The following is a 16,948-nucleotide window of genomic DNA, read 5'->3' on the forward strand; positions in this document are numbered from 1 at the left end:
TGACTTCAATGGCCGACAGGCCTCCAGCGGAGGGGACGCGGGAGCACAGGGACTGGGTTTGCAGCACTCCCCAGCACCAGCTCAGCTGCCCAAGCAGCGAGCACCCGATGCTGCTGAGGAGACAGAGGTCGTGATAAAGTGCCTTTGTGAGACTCCCCCTCCCCACACGTGCCAGGAACGCCCATCTCCATGTCACAGCAGCAGCCGGAAGCACGGGAGTGAGGTACCCCAAGACGCCCTGGGTGATGGGCACTGCAGCCGGACTGAGGAGGGCGCATGGTCATGGAGAGACGCAGCCCGCCACTTTGGTTCAAATGACTTTAATAGAAGCTGCAGGGCCTCCACGCCCCCAGCCACCACTCACTGCAGGCCACACGCGGGCGGTGGTGTGTGGACCCTCCTCGGCCTCCCCCGGAAGCTCTCCAGGCACCACGTGGAGACAGACAGACGAGAATGCATGACCACCTCGCACCCCACAGCAATACCCAAGCCATCATGATGCAGGTCAACGCTACACTGAGAACAAGCATGCCGGTCCCACCTGGGAGAAATGGCGAGAGAAGCACAAATACACTACCACCACCTACTGTCCAACCTAACCTCGGGAGGCAGCAGGAAGTGCCTTTAGTTTTAACAACTAGGCTGTAAACAATCAACCACAGGAGAAGCAGTGGCCCCAGAGGGCGGCGCCTTGGCCCCTCAGTCGGTCACAGACTGTGGGGTGCCCCACAGGAGGTGGCAGCCGCGGCTCAGAAGGAGTCTAACAAGGTCAGCAAAGCCAAAGCTTCATCTTTGGTTAATTTCACTGAGTTGCCACTTGTCTAAAAACTGTGCTCTTCTTGGCAAAGTTACTACATCAGCCACCTGGCACGAAACAATTGTTAAGCAATGTCCATCTAAATAAGTGACCATGTTGTAATAAAAATCATCTAAAAAATGAGGGAGGGAGGAATGCCAGGAGGAGGGAGGAGCCTGGAGAGCCGGGGTCCAGCCGGAGCACTCTCTGGGCCCGGGGAGGTGCTGGCTGCTCTGGGAGGGTCGGGTCCAGCTCAGCTCAGCTCAGCTCAAAGCCAGCAGCACACTCGATGGCATAGAGCAGCTTGCTTCGCAGAAGGGTCTCATCGTAAAACTCTGGGAGCTTCAGTAGGTTCATGCAGGTGCTGGCTGTGGGGAGCCGCTCGAGGTCAGAGCCTCCGTTGTGAATGCAAAAGGCCGGGTACAGCTCCTGGAAGACAGCAAGGCACAGGACACACCTTACCCACAGAGTCCTGCAGAAGCACACACGCGAGCGCACACAAGGACACCCACTCCACAAGGAAGGGCCGAGGAGGACCTGCTCGGCATCAGCCCAGTGCCGTGCTGATTAAAGAGACACACTGTGCCGACACGGCCTGCTGGCACCGAGCGGCGAGAGGAGCGTGCCCTATGCTCGAGGGGCAGGAGCACGCGGGCTTACTGGAGGCCACTTCTCCAGGGAGCAGGGTTCCTGCAGGCTCTGCTGTTGGACCTTTAGAGATGTGCTCAATGTGTGGAAGGTGCAAGGGTCAAGAGCTGACTTAGGGCAGGGTGGGGTGGCCATCAGCTGATGCAAAGATCAAGTGCTGTCTGTGTCACTGAAGGCTCATGCAGACAGCCATGGACAAGCCTGATCCAAGTGAGAGGAAGAAGGGAAGGAACCCGCAGACACCGGGGAAATTAAATAGAACCCTCCACCTAATCCCTGGTCCAAGCACGGGAATAAAGGTCATCACTGGGAAAAGACACCAAATAGAAAACCAAAGGAACTCGGGAACAGGGTGCACACCGCCGATCCCAGTGGCCTGGGAGGCTGAGGCAGCAGGATTACAAGTGCAAAGCCACCCTCAGCAACTTAGCAAGACCCTATCTCTAAATAAAATAATTATGACTCAGTGGTTAAGCATCCCTGGGCTCAATCTCTGGTAACCAAAACAAAACAAAACTTACAAGTCTACATCCATTTTTTTTTTTTTTTTGGTAGTGCAGAAGTGAAACTCAGGGGCTCAAACATGCTGAGTAAAACACGGCAGCCCCACACCAACTCGCCAGCCTAAGTCGGAGCCAGATAGTCTGAATTTGAACAAGCTTTCTCTACTCCTGACCAATGGGCAGCAATAAGCAGGATGGTCTCAGACCCTGGCCCGCCCCCCGATGGACCTGCCTTGGAATCTTTGTCACTGCCAAAGGAGAATCCACATTTAGAATGTGCAGGGACCACTACTGTTCTATGAGATACACAAAGAAGCCCCAGTACCCTCACTAATGACAAGGCGAAACAGAGGGGACCCAGAAGATGAGAGGAGATTAAAGAGACACACTGTGCGGACACGGCCTGCTGGCACCGAGCGGCGAGAGGAGCGTGGGGCATCCTCTGGATACTGACGGTGCTGAGGAACCTTTATCTTTTAGATGTGGTAAGGCACTCTACAGTTGGGAGAAAGTGTGCCCTCACTCCCACAAGCCTGTGGTTTCTCACACAGTGGGAAGTCCTAGTGACCCTCCCCAACCAGTTTCTCTTTCTTTCTTTCTTTTTTTTGGTACTGGGAATTGGAGTCAGAGGCACTCGACTACTGAGCCACATCCCCAGCCCTATTTTGTATTTTCTATAGACAGGGTCTCACCGAGTTGCTTAGCACATCGCCACTGCTGAGGCTGGCGTTGAACTTGCGATCTCCCTGTCTCTATCTCCCTAGCCTATAGGATTATAGGTGTGAGCCACCGTGTCCTGCTACTCTCATTCTTTCTTGAGGGTGCATATAAGTAGCATTATTTACTAATGGGTATGGGGGCTGTTTCAATGATTTACAAATAATTATGTGATTAATAATTATGTTCTGAAGTCTACAACTGTCCATGTGTAACTGTGGGCTAAATACCCATACATCATGCCTGGCTAAGTGCAGACCTACTGTGAGAGATCTAAGGAGAAGTGGTCCCTTGGACACTAATAACCAGTGACTATGTCCTGCTCTTGAGCACAGGCAGTGTCAGGTCACAGCCTGGTGTTCCCACCCAACAGAGGGACGCCTGAGCATGGCCTGCCCTGGCCTGCTGGCTGCAGAGGCTGGCGGTCCATCTGGTCCGGGGAGCCAACAGTTACCAGCCTGAGTGGCGCCCCCAATGCCCTGGTGGGAGGGAGAGGGCAGACTTCACTTAGTAGCCCAGGACAGGAGGTCAGGACCGAACCCAAGAACCACGACCTGAGGCATGTGCATGCCACACACACCTCTTGGGAGCTGTATCCCAGCCCAAGGTTACACAGGGTGGAAAAGCCTGCCCACAAGCCGATCATGACATGAGAGACACTGATCCCCTCCCAAGCACTCGAGTAGAGAAGGGAAAGCAGAATTGGAGCAGAGTTCCTATCCTGGTGGAATTTCTGGGAGCAGCTGTCCACAGTCCCACATTGCTGCTGGCCAGAGCTTCTTACCCTCTGCCGTGCAGTCCTCTCTACTGTTAATATACCTCCACAGGAAATGCATGTGGGGCCAGGTGTGGTGGGGCAGCCTGGAATCCCAGCAACAAGAGGCTGAGGCAGGAGGGTTCCAAGTTCAAAGCCAGCCCCAGCAACTTAGCAAGGCCCTGTCTCAAAATGAAAAGTAGAAGGTCTGCGGACGTGGCTTGGTGGTTACGTGCTCCTGGGTTCAATACCCAGTGCCCACCCCTAAAAGTACACAGATCATGTGCGTGCGCAGACACACACACACACACTACACAGAGCATATAGCATTTGCTAAAAACCACTGTTTCTCTTTCTAATTGTAGTTTATATGCTACTTTTAAATTGCTCATGAAAATGTTAGAACAGGAACCAAAGGACAACTAGAAATTACATTCAATTTACCACTCACTATTTTGAATATTCAGGGCAACTACTCTCTCAAGTGCTTGAAGAAACTAAAATGAAATCATCCTGTTTTTGAGGCAGAAAAGGATCTTGGTGACAGAGGTGGTGAGTGCTGGCAAAGCCTCTGGGTAAGTGGGAAGCGCTCAGAGAGTTCTGCAGTGAGATGCCACCCTGTAGGGTTTCCTTCCTAATGTTAATTGAATTTTCTACTTGCAGCCTAAAAGGTGAAAAAATTAAGTTCTTCATTGAAATCCAAGTCGAGGGCACCATTCTCTGTATAATTAAACATAGTACGACAGGAATCTGCATTAATCCAGAGTGAGAAAATCATCAATTTATTATGTGGTCTGATGGTAACTTAGTGCTTTGGTACAGCACTTTAATGATTTTTTTGGTATGTAACAACCACATTTATTAAACACATTAAACTTTAATTAGCTTTAGCAGATGTTATTCTTCTGCAATAATCTGTAACTGAAACTGAGGGTTCTGTCACTTTTAGTGAGGCCTGCCTCTACAGCCTGCAGGGTGCTGGCAGCCTCCTAGGGGCACACCGAGCCATGTCACAGGACAGCTGCACAAACACTTCGCGTGGAGAACTCTAAGTTTTGTGCGCAGCACGTAAGACAAAGTCCAGAACAGGAAGATCATCTCCTAGCACAGTGCAGCGTACCTTCCTGGCCTAGCAACCCAGTCATGCCTGTGCAGGGCCCTGTCAGGGAGACAAGTTCTCACCACCATTTGTTTGGGATTTTAAAAGCTAATGAACCAAAGCCAGGCACAGGAACGTGTGTCTGTATTCCCAGCGATTTGGAAGGCTGAGGCAGGACAATCAAAACTTAAAGGCCAGCTTCAGCAACTTAGCAAGACCCAGCCTCAAAATAAAAAATAAAAAGGGATGATGGAGATGTGATTCGGTGGTCAAGTGCTGCTGGTTTAAATCACCAGAATTAAAAAAAAAAAAAAAAAAAAGAAAGAAAAGCAGGCTGTGGTTGTGCATGCCTGTAATTCCAGTGGCTGGGGAGGCCGAGGGAGGAGGATTGGGAGTTCAAAGCCAGCATAAGCAACTTAGTGAAAATTAAATACAAAAGAAAAAAAGGGCCGGGGATGTGGCTCAGTGGTGAAGCATCCTGGGTTCAGTACCCAGCACCAAAAAGGAGCTAAGGAACACGCCCTCCCCAATGTCTATGACCCCTGTACAGGAGATGGCCTGGAGGCCTCTGCGTGCCAAGGCGGGCTGGCATTCTCCTGCGCTCTCCCAGGCGGGCTCCCCATGCCCACTGGCCAGCACTGACTGCTTGACAGGAGAGCATCCCTGGCCCCACTCTCTTTGCAGGGGAACAGGTTGGCACTGTTTTGAAAGGAAGATCCCAGAAGACCTGTCTCTCAGGGCAAGTGTTACTGGTAAAATCACCTAGTGGCATTGAACTCTCAAGCTGCATTTGGGCGCGGTGGCACACGCCTGTAACTGCCCAGTTCTGGAGGCTTGAGCCTAAGTAACACCATCTACTTGGAGACTTGGCCAGCACTTGTCATCCCTGCCATCAGAGATCCTGTCTGTCTCAAAAAGGTAATGCTTTCATTTTAGTTTCAAGTACTTGAGAGAATACTGCCTTGTGTCCTCAGAATAATGGTGTTATTTCTAGTTCTCCTTTGGTCCCTGTCCTAACATAAGATCAAGGCCAGCCTGGGCAACGTGGTGAGACCCTGTCACAAAATAAAACAATGCTCGATGTAGCTCAGTAGCTAATGCCCTGGGCTCAATCCTCAGTACCAAAAGCAGAACAGCAGAAAACACACTTAAGTGGCAAGACTATTCTTGGTGCTGCACAGGGGGCGTGCACTCTTTCACCCGCCGATGCCCTGGGGGTGGGCAGGAAGTGCTCCCTGCCATGAGGGTCACTCTCCATCCACGGGGGGGGGGGGGGGGGGGGGGGGGGAGCCAGCCAGGAGCATCCCCTGGTGCAGTGCCGCTTGCTCACTCAGGACCACACACTTTTTGTGGTACAGAGACTGAACCCAGGGCACTTTACCATTGAGCATCATCCCCAGCCCTTCTTATTTTTTTCTGAGATGGGGTCTTGCTAAGTTACCCAGGCTGGCCTGAATCTTGCACCCTTCTGCCTCAGCCTGCTGTATTTATTTATTTTTGGGTACCAGGGATTGAACCCAGGGGTGTTTAACCACTGAGACACATCCCCCCGTTTTTATACTTTATTTAGAGACAGAGTCTCACTAAGTCGATTAGGGCCTTACTGCATTGCTGAGGCTGGCCTTGAACTTGTGATCCTCCTGTCTCAGCCTCATCAATTCAGTGAGGCACTCTGCCACCATATCCAGCTCCTGCAAGCAATTTCAATTGCTAAAAATAATAATCCAAGTTATATGAGATCAATATTAATACCCAGAGGGAGAGCTAGGCAACACGAGGTACACGGCGGCGAGGGTCAGGATGTATTCTTCCAGTCATGCTAAGAACTGCCCCAGACCCCGAAGATTCACGAGACTCCTGCTTGTCCACACAGCTACTCCAGCTGGATGCAGGGTCATCCCTGGGCCACTCCGGGCTGGTGCTGGGCACATTCCAGGCCGTGGAACTCAGCGTAGAGCAAGGCATGCAGGTTGTGTACCTTGAACCCCAGGAGAGGGGGTCGGGAACAGCTCGTCACAAACTTGAGCAGCTTGCGCTTCTCTTCATCAGTGAAACCTTCTACGACTCTCCAGAAGATTTTAATGACAGGGTGATCGGCAGAATAGCCTCCTACAATAAAACGGACAGACATCTTATTGAAAGTAAAACACACAGGGCTGGGGCTGGGCTCAGTGGCAGAGCACTTGCCTACCCTGTGTGAGGCTCTGCCCACATGACTGAGTCAGAGGGACTGGGTTCCACATGAAAACAAATACATAACACATGCAAAAGCAGGGCGCTCTTTCTTGCTCTCTGTGGCACTGGGCTGAACCCAGAGCCTCGTGCTTGCTGGGCACATGCTCTGCCACAGAGCCACAGCACAGCCTTTTTTACTGTTTCTGTGGAGACAGTGTCTGACTGAAGCGCCCAGGCTGGCCTGGGCCTTGGGATCCTCCTGCCTCATCCCCGGGAGGGGCTAGGAATAGAGGGTGTGCTGCTGTGTCTGGCCAGCAGGGTCCGTGGGATGCTCTGAAGGTCTGAGGTCAGCAATCAGAGGGAACTGCAGGTTCCACCAGGCTTGTCTTAAAAGCTAATCTTAAAAAAAACATCTGTCCCTAACCCCAGAGATGGTGGGCAAAGCATGAGGGACCAAGAGTCAGAGGGCTGAGGCAGACAAGAACAGAACAGGGAACAGGCAGGTGGTTGGTCACAAGACGAACACTGGTGGCACAAGGCTCTGCTTTCTAGGAACTCTGCTGGTCAGAAACCAACACCTGCTGAGCAAACCAGAATGTACAGGGCTTCACATGTGGTCAGTGCACCCAAACACGGTAGACCCTGGGTACCGGCCATGCCTAACAACCAACCTCACATGTGAGCAGGAGACTATTGTAAATGTGGGGTCTGCTACTTTCAACTTTTAATCTCCTTAAGTGCTTCCTAAAACTAAGATAATTGCTCTAGTTGTTCCCTTATTGTTAATACACTACAGAAATAACACCAATAAGACATCTTAAGTGCATCAATTGGCACCAAATGAATATGGTAATTCTTTAACCCTATTTACTGGAACAGCCAAGATCATTCAAGGTGGAAGGCTTCAGTGAGAGCGGGTCATCCAAACCACCCAAGACAGATTCTTGGCAAAGAAAGGTCAGATGGATTTCACTTTCTTAAGCTTATGACCCGAGAGTGAGGACAATGTGATCCTGGTGCTATTTGCCTTCTCATAAAATCTGAGCTCAAATATAGAGCAAACAGGTTAACTACAGAATACACACACACACACACACACACACACACACACACACACACACGTGATATTTAACATATTTAGAATTTTACAACTTCAACAAAATCCGGCTTTGAATATTTCTATGTCCTCAAAAAGATTCTAATCCAAAGACAACCATGAACCAACTGTATGGGTAAACATACTTTTAGGTGTTTCATATACAAACAGCATTCAGCAGAACACAGGGAGCTGGGCAGAATTTGTTGTTGTTATGGTGGTAAAATACATAAAATCCACCATTTAAACTACCCCACCAACCCCACACTGGGGATTGAACCCAGAGCCCTTCACAACTCCTTTTGTTGATTTATGAGACAGGGTCTGTCTGAGGCTGGTCTTGAACTTGGGATCTTCCTCCCTAGCCTCTCCGGTCACTGGGATTAAAGGAATACATGACTCCATCTGTATATCTTGATGGTTTCTTTTGAAACACAAAACATTGTGACTCATAGGAAGAAGGAGGTCTCGATCTCCTTTTCTGGATCACATGCTGGTGTCACAACTACAATCCGACTGCTCTAAAGTCATGAAGCCCCTGCCACGTGCTCTTCTCAGATTCAGGAGCCCTAGCGCTTACCTATCCTGAGTTCACCTTTTTGGGTGTATGTGACACAAGGTTCTAAGTGCAGTCACTCTCGGATGGGTACGTCCCAGTACCTGCCGAATCGTCCTGGGTCCTCCTGAAGAGCCAGCTGACCACAAGGACTTGTTTCTGATTCCAAACTGGGTTCCGCTGAAGGCGCGCCTGTGCAGGGGCCGAGACCAGTGGCTTGGTACTGAGTTCTGAATCAGGACTAGGTCTTTCAATCTTCTTCTACCAAATTACTTTGGCTAACCTTGATCCTTAGAGACAGCGTCTCACAGAGTTGCTAAGCGCCTCGCCACTGCTAAGGCTGGTTTTTAAGTTTTTAAGATCCTACTGTCTCAGCCTCCTGAGCTGTTGGGGTTACAGGCATATGCCACTGTGCCTGGCTTGATCCTTTTTTTAAAAACACACACACACATATTAGTTGTAGATGGACACAATATCTTTATTTTATTTACTTACTTATTTTCATGTGGCACTGAGAATCAAACTCTGTACCTCACACATGCTAGCAAGCACTCTACTCCTGAGCTACAACCCCAGGCCTAATTTTTTTTTTTTGGGGGGGGGGAATATAGGGATTGAACTCGGGACAGTCAACCACTGAGCCACATCCCCAACCCATTTTGTATTTTACTTAGAGACAGGGTCTGAGTTGCTTAGCATCCTTTTGTTGCTGAGGCTGGCTTTGAACTTGTGATCTTCCCGCCTCAGCCTCCCCACCCACTGCACCTGGCCCCAGGCCAAATCTTGATCCTTTATGTTCAAAATAAATTTTAAAATCAGCTTTATTATTTCTACAAAAAACTCTGCTAGGATTTTGACAGAGACCAGATTAGATTTATAGATCAATTTGAAGGGAATTACCATTTTAACGATGGTAAAATGAGTCTTCCAATCCATGTACTTAATCTCCTTTAATTTCTTCCAATCCATGTACTTAATCTCCTTTAATTTCTCTTAACAATGTTTGCAGTCTTCAGTGTACAAGTCTATATTTACTTTGCTAAGTTTATTTGGGTTTTATCCTTTCTGATGCTATGATGAGTGGAGTTATCTGATTCCATTCTTGGACTGTATACAGAAATACAACCGGTGTCTATGTATCGACCTGATCAATCCTGCTGAGTTTTTAGGGCTTTTTTTGTCACTTTATCCATGACAAGTTTTACTTCTTTCTCTGGTTTTCAAACTGACGTCTTTCTTCCCACATTCTCTTCAGTTTCCTACTGCCTGCCTGCCTTGTCGCACCAGCTAGAGACCAGAGCCACGCTGCAGGAATGGTGGCAGGCCACCCTGTCTGGTGTGCCTGGCACTCAGGGTGCTGCCAGGGGCCATGCAGGGTCCAGGGCAGGCTCAGGGGCTCCCTCCCAGCATGGCCGCCTGAGCGTTTTGTCTTGAGTTCAGCAGCCTCCAGTGCTGGCTTTCCCTCTACCGAGAGGCTCCTGTGGGCTCTGTCCTTTATCTGCCCTGTGTGGGACTCACGAGTGAACCTGTGGGTGTCCCTTCAACTCGCCACAGCTTCAGTTCCCGTTCCCAACCTTGCTGCAGTGCTGGGGACTGAACCCAGTGCTCCACCTGAGCCACACCCCCAGCCCTTCTTCACTTTTAGACAGGATCTTGCTAAGTTGACCAGGCTGGCCTTGGACTCATGACCCTCCTGTCCCAGCCCCCAGAGTTGCTGGGATTGCAGGTGTGTGCCAACGTGCCTGGCTCCTGGATTCAGTTTTCTGATGTTCTGCTCAAGATTTCTACTTATATGTTCATAACGGATATTAATCTATACTTTTATTTGTGTGTATTTTTTGGTCTGCTCTGATATTAGACTAATGAAGACCATTGAGCAGGGGATCTTTTGATCTCCTTTGCCTGGGCTGAAAGTCCTGCCCAGGGTATGTGTTATGGCTTAAAAATTATTTGAAAAGGAATGTACACTCATTTCAAGATGTTTAAAAAAAAAAGAAGAGCACATGAAAATGTGGGATGACACAAACTGTTTCAGAATCTGCTGCGTCTTCCACTCCAAGTGTTTTCTGAGCCACATAAAGTACTCAGTGTGTCAGGGCCATGACAATAGGGATGGGTGGCTCGCAGCGCCCGCCCCCTTCACACTCCCATTGAGCCTGATGTCCAGGTGAGGACGGGCTGCAAGGGCAGAGGGTGTGCTCGGCCTGGTCAGGGGCTGGCACGAGCCACACCCACTTGCAGTTCACCTCCCGGGATGCTCACACCCTGTGGAGGGCAGTCTTCCACCTCGCGCCCACCTTCTGCTGAGACAAATGACGACAGGCAGGGACACACACTGCGCTCACTGTGCTCTGAGGTCAAATACACCAGATCAACTGCACCAACAGGGACAGTGCAGAAACACGTTTTTACTACTAATGTTACACAAACACACAGAATCCCAGAATACCTACTATAAACACAAGCTCACTCAGTACTAGAGGAATGAAGTATAAGGGAAGACCACAGCGACACCACAGTGGTTGTGTAAAATCCTGCATTAAGGGCGACCTTTTTCTTTTTCTTTCAACTATTACTGAGTAGACACAGGGCTTAAACAAAAGAAAGCAAAGCAAAACCCAGGAACTTGTAACACTCAGTATGTTGGAGGACTCTCCACGGGCCTAGGGCCATGTGCCTTCTTGGGGAAGTAGAGGTTTAAGGCTTTTTACCCATTTGTATAAGTGAGATTTTGCCCGCTCAATAAACTTACAGAATATTAAAAATATACTCTGGGTCCAAATTCCTTGTCAGATATATGTATTCTGAACATTTCTGACTCATTTGTGCCTTTTCATTTTCTTAAAAAGGAGAAAGGTATACATTCAATTTAATCAGAAAGTAAATAGTGTTGTGGGAAGATTGCAAAGTGAAATCAAATTCCGTGCATATACGATTCTGTCAGGACTAACTCAATCACTGTGTATGACTACAATGCTCTAACAAAACCTGGAGGGTGAGTACTTGAGTCGTGGCTCAGTGGTAGAGTGCTTGCCCGGCATTCACAAGGACCTGGGTTCAATCCCCAGCACCACAGGGGAAAATTTCTCTTCATTAAGGCTAATTCTTAGTCATCATTATCAGTGTGCTTGTGTGCATGGGGGTGAGCCTGTTTGTTTCTTTTCTTTTTTTTTAAAGAGAGAGGGAGAGAGAATTTTAATGTTTATTTTTTAGTTTTCGGCAGACACAACATCTTTGTTTGTATGTGGTGCTGAGGATCGAACCTGGGCCGCACACATGCCAGGTGAGCACGCTACCGCTTGAGCCACATCCCCAGCCTATTTGTTTCTTGGTGCTCCACCTCTCAGCCACAGCCCCGGCCTCTAGCTCTCACGTGGAGACAGGTGTTGCCCAGCTGGGACGTCCCAGGTGTGCCCCCATGCACCAGACCCAGCACTGCTTTTAACAGCAAAAGACCAGAAGCACGCCTGGGGTGGGGCTCAGGGGGAACTTGCCTCCCACACAGGAACCCTGGGTTCCCCCTTCCATCCCCAGCAACACCCCCTAAAAAAAAAAAAGCAAAAAAAAAAAAGCAGATGCTCCCAAGTGGAAATTTAGGGAGGTATGAAGAGGCACAGAAGCCCAGGCACAAGGGGACAGGAAGAGGCTTCTGCCAGGCACTGTGTCTGTCTGTCTGTCTGTCTGTCTTTGGTGCTGGGGATTGAGCCCCGGGGTGTTTTAAAAGTCAGCCACATCCCCAACCCTTTCTGAGACAGGCAGGTCCTGCAAGTTGCACAGGTTGGTCTTGATCTTGAGCTCCTCCTGCCTCCGTCTCCTGAGGAGCAGGGATTACAGGCATGTACCTGACTAGCACTCCAGTGTTTGAGCAATGCAAATTAAACGTACCTGAATAGTTCGTAAAGGATTTGAGGTCCTCCAGACTTATGGGAACTTGTGCACCAGAAATTAATACCTGGGGGAAAAAACAGTCTGAATAGTAGCACATGAGACAAATTTTAAGGAAGGCTTTTTATTCCTCGAGACGACTACGTCCCTGAGCATCAGCACGCAGGGTACCTGAATTTCCTGCTGGTCGAACATTCGGAGCCACTCCAGGCTGACAACGTTAGCCAGGCCCTGTCGGAAAGCCAGGCAGTGTGGGCGGATCTGCTTGTTCAGCCTGTAGTCTGCCACCAGGTGGATGTACGCGATGCGGTTGGCACTGGTGACGGGGATATCCTTCCCACCAAGCTTGAGTTCAACCACCTGGGAGTAAAATAAACAGCACCATCAGGACCCTCCAAGCATGTGACAGGGCAAAACGAGGCTCCCTGCTGGTTTTCGAGAGCCACCATTCTGCCTTTTGCAAGCACTAAGGCAGCCCGCAGCAGCGTACCCCAGGGCTTCATTTTAAGTCAGTGGTCACAGTGGGCAGGACACGAGCCCAGGGTCACCCAGGTCAAGGGTCCATGCGGGAGGAGACACCTTAAGGAACTAAGGCTGTGGGAAACAGCCACTCAAGCCGAAGCACTGCTGGGCTTGCCATGTGAGGAGCCGGTTCAGGACCTGGCTCCAGGGCCTACAGCAGTGCTGGTGACACAGCACTGTGGTGAGGACGCACAGCCAAGGGACATGGCTGCCCCTCACTGTGCCCTTAAACCTCTCCCCAGGACGAAGACGTGCAGCCTGCTTTGTGCACCTGGAGTGTTGTGAGGGTGTAGCCGCCTGGCAGAACCCCACAGATCACCCAAACACAGCAGTGCCATCTACACAAGAGCTCGCTTTTATTTTATTTTGCAATGCTTGGCTCAACCCAGGGTCTCACTCATGCAGGACAATGCTCTACAACAGAGCCACACCCCCAGCCTAAGAGTTGACTTTTAAAGTTCCTTGAAGGGGCTGGTTCAGTGATGGAATGACAAGGGCGCTACTCTGGTGGACACCAAGAATGGCCCACAGTGGGCTCCCTAGCCTGTTTTGTTTTTTTGGGGACTAGGTAGTGAACCCAGGTACACTTAACCACTGAGTCACATCCCAGCCAAGCCCTTTTTATTTTGTATTTTGAGACAGGATCTTGCCAAGTCCTTAGGGCCTTGCTAAAGTGCTGAGGTTGGTCTCCACCTTGCAATCCTCCTGCCTCCGGCTCCCGAGTCCCTGGGATTATAGGTCAGTGGTGCTGTGCGGGGCTTGCTAGCCTTCTCTCTGATGGCCCATCATCAACACCCCCAATGGCTTCCTTCTCACAGCCTTTAGACCTTGTACACGTTTCACATTCCCAGAGTGACAAGATGGGGCCGCCCTCTAGGCGATGGCTCCTATACCTGATTTCTTACCGCATCACAGAAAAGCCATTTCAATCACCCTACATTTGCATAGTCTGCTCATTCTTATTTTTATAAAGATTATGTACCTTTAAACCTCAGAGTTGAATTTGTTGAATTTCAACTCTTTGGCTCCATCTTTCTTCTGATGAACTTGCAATTGTAGGAATAATGGGCCTGACAGTGAGCTTTCAAACCGTGGCCTCTGGGTGAGCAAAGACTGCTCCTTACCTTAAGTCCTTCACTTACACTCCAACAGTCCACCTGTTGGCCAAGTCTCACCAAACTAGCCATCACATTTACATGCATTAAACTTTAAACTGATAAAGGCAGGTAATAAGTGATGATGTGCCTGTGTGATCTGGAAGTCAGAGGACCAGTGAGGTTCTCAGCTAAAGGAACCTATGACCCTGCCTCATCACACAAAACTGGTACTTCTAACAACTTTAAAATGCTCGCATTACTTTTCAACCAAAATCCTCTCTCAGGCTAAATCGAAATAACTGTGTGTGTGTGTGTGTGTTTGTGTATATACACACACATTTTTGAGGGGGGTACTGGGGATTGAATTCAGGGGGCACCTGGCCACTGAGACACATCCTGAGCCCTATTTTGTATTTTATCTAGAGACAGCGTCTCACTGAGTTGCTTAGCACCTCGCTGTTGCTCAGGCTGGCTTTGAACTCACGATCTCCTGTCTCAGCCTCCTGAGCTGATGGGATTATAGGTTTGTGCCACTACGCCTGGCACAACTATGTATATTTTAAAAGTCACATCAAACGCCTACTGAAATTCAGGGTGGGAGGGCACACTTAAAGCGTCTCCCCCAGCAGGCACTGCACCTCTGGGCTGGTGATGGCTGGCTGGTACCTGCGGCTGCACTGCTCACTGACCCTCTAGCACCATCTTCCTGAGCGAGGAGGTGGCCTGCCCAAGGCCACGGGGCTCAAGTGCGGCCTCCCACGTGGCAGATGACCTCATGGCCCACCCAACCCTCAGTGCTCTGCTCCAGGAGGATGTGTGTATACATCAGCAGTCTAAATTTTCATGTACATTATTAAACAGCACAGACACAGCCATATTGATTACAGCAAAGAAAACAAATCTGGCAGCAGCAGCATTGCTGTGAGAGGAAAAAATGAACAATGACCGCCAGCAGGATGAAGGATCTGTGCATTAAAGATCTTTAAATCACAGTGTTATAAACGTAACCCTAAAGAGAGGACTACCTATGTATATCTACCTCTACAAAAAAAACAAAAGATTCTCTCCAAACTATGTGGCTTTACCAGACTTTCTCAGTTTTTCTAATGAGAATCTTTAGTGGAATTCTTCTCCTTTTTTTATTTTTTGAGAGGGGTGCTGGGGATTGAAACTAGGAGCTCTCAACTACTGAGCCATATCTCCAGCCCTTTTTTGTATTTTATTTAAAGACAGGGTCTCATCGAGTTATTTAGGGCCTTGATGTGTTGTTGAGGTTGGCTTTGGGATTATGTGTGTGTGCCAGGGTGCCCAGTTGCAATTACTCTAACACATTGCCATCTATAACTCCTAAACTTAGTAGGCAATCTTTCTTGTGCTTGTAGCAGACTCTAGCACTGCCTGCAGGGACGTGATGGAGGCCCAGGTGGGTGGCACAGCTCTGCAGGGCTCAGGAGCTTTCACTCGCTCTCACAAGTTACCCAGGAGGCACAGAGCACATCGCCCTGAACTCTGAAAACAAACCTCACCTGCCAACTAACTTTGGAATTTTGCGCTATTGAGACTTTGGCTGTACACTACAAAGAAGACACCAAAACTAAAGCAGTTCATAAGTTGCAACAAAATTAAAACATGGTCCTGCCATCTCTTGTCCCCTCCACACACTTATTTTGGTACCAGGGATTGAACCTGGGGTGCTCAACCACTGAGCCACATCCCCAGCCCTCCTTTTTATATTTTATTTAGAGACAGGGTCTCACTGAGTTGCTTAGCACCTCATTAAGTTGCTAAGGCTGGCTTGAAACTTTCGATCCTCCTGCCTCAGCTCCCAAATAGCTGGGATTACAGGTGAGCACCACTGCATTCAGCTAAAACTCTTTATTTTTATGTGGTGCTGAGGATTGAACCCAGTGCCTCACCTATGCCAGGCGAGCACTCTACCACTGAGCCACAATTCCAGCCCCTAAAACTCTATTCTGATTGTGACCCCCAGGTGCAGCTTTTCTATGGGCTGGCTCAGAGTCGTCCCTGCTTCCAAGCCCTGCGCACTCAGTCGAAACCTCTTCTTCTGCAGAGGTGCTCAACGTGTCCTTGCTCCTGGTTTTTCCACCAGCTCTGACACCACCCGCTACAGGATGTCACATACTCCAGGCCCGACAGCCAGCACCAGCTCTGGAGTGACACGGGGGCTCTCCCTGGAGTCCAAGAGGAAGCTGACTTCCTAGCAGGTAAGACCCGACAGCCACCTGCATCTTGACCTTCCTCTTGCCCTGGGTTCCGTTTCCTCCTCTTCCATTTTTGCTGGAGCATCACAATTAATGTTACAGTGGACTTTGTTACACATGTGCACACGCACACTGTGACACCACACTCTGGCCACACCCAGCCCAGCACTTCTCCGCTCCCTCTCCTCCTCCCACTGGGTCCCTTTCCTCGACTATCTTCCTTTGATTTTCATGAGATCTGCCCCCATCTTTTCCTTTTTCCTCTCTAGATTCCACAGATGACCCTTGACCTTCTGAGTTTGGCTTATTTTACTTAACATACTGTTCCCAAGTCCCATCCACTTTCCTGAAAATGACATCATCTCATTCTTCTTTATGACTGAGTCGAACTTCGTTGTGCATGTGCGCCACATTTCCTCCATCCACTCACCCACTGATGGACCCTCGGCCGGCGCCATGTGTGCTATTATGGACTGTGCTGCTATACACACGGGGATGCGCATGTCATATGACTTGAGTTCTTCAGGTCAACACCGAAGGGCAGAACAACTGCGCCACGTCTAGTGGTTCGGTGTCTAGTCTTTTGAGCCTCAGCCTCGTGAGCCGCTGGGATCACAGGCGTGTGCCACCAATGCACCCAGGTATTTTCTATTTTTGAGACAGGGCCTCACTAAGTTGTCCAGGCTGGCCTTGAACTTGTGATCCTCTTGACTCACACCCTCAAGTCACTGGGATTACAGGTGTGTGTGTCACCATGAGCAGCTCTAAATTTATCTTTAAGTGATACATAAAAATAAAATTGTATGAATTTATGGGATACTATAGGTATTTGATACACTTATGCACTGTGTAATGTTTGAGCAGGTTAAACATACCCA

At 49.4% G+C, this 16,948-nt stretch overlaps 1 protein-coding gene across 1 annotated transcript in view; it reads right to left on the reverse strand.

Annotated features, from left to right (window-relative positions):
* Positions 1–304: 304 nt before the first annotated feature.
* The window catches only part of Ube3c (ubiquitin protein ligase E3C), a 91,263-nt gene continuing 74,619 nt past the window's right edge, over positions 305–16,948 (reverse strand). The window contains exons 21-24 of the mRNA XM_076873033.2: positions 12,401–12,589; positions 12,230–12,296; positions 6,496–6,626; positions 305–1,225 (exon numbers count right to left, since the gene is read on the reverse strand). Coding sequence (XP_076729148.1) covers positions 1,055–1,225; positions 6,496–6,626; positions 12,230–12,296; positions 12,401–12,589 — 558 coding nt within the window. The 3' untranslated portion in view covers positions 305–1,054. The remainder of the gene's footprint in view (positions 1,226–6,495; positions 6,627–12,229; positions 12,297–12,400; positions 12,590–16,948) is intronic.

Source organism: Callospermophilus lateralis, chromosome 1 (assembly GCF_048772815.1).
Source record: "Callospermophilus lateralis isolate mCalLat2 chromosome 1, mCalLat2.hap1, whole genome shotgun sequence".
NCBI classification, from domain to species: Eukaryota; Metazoa; Chordata; class Mammalia; order Rodentia; family Sciuridae; genus Callospermophilus; species Callospermophilus lateralis.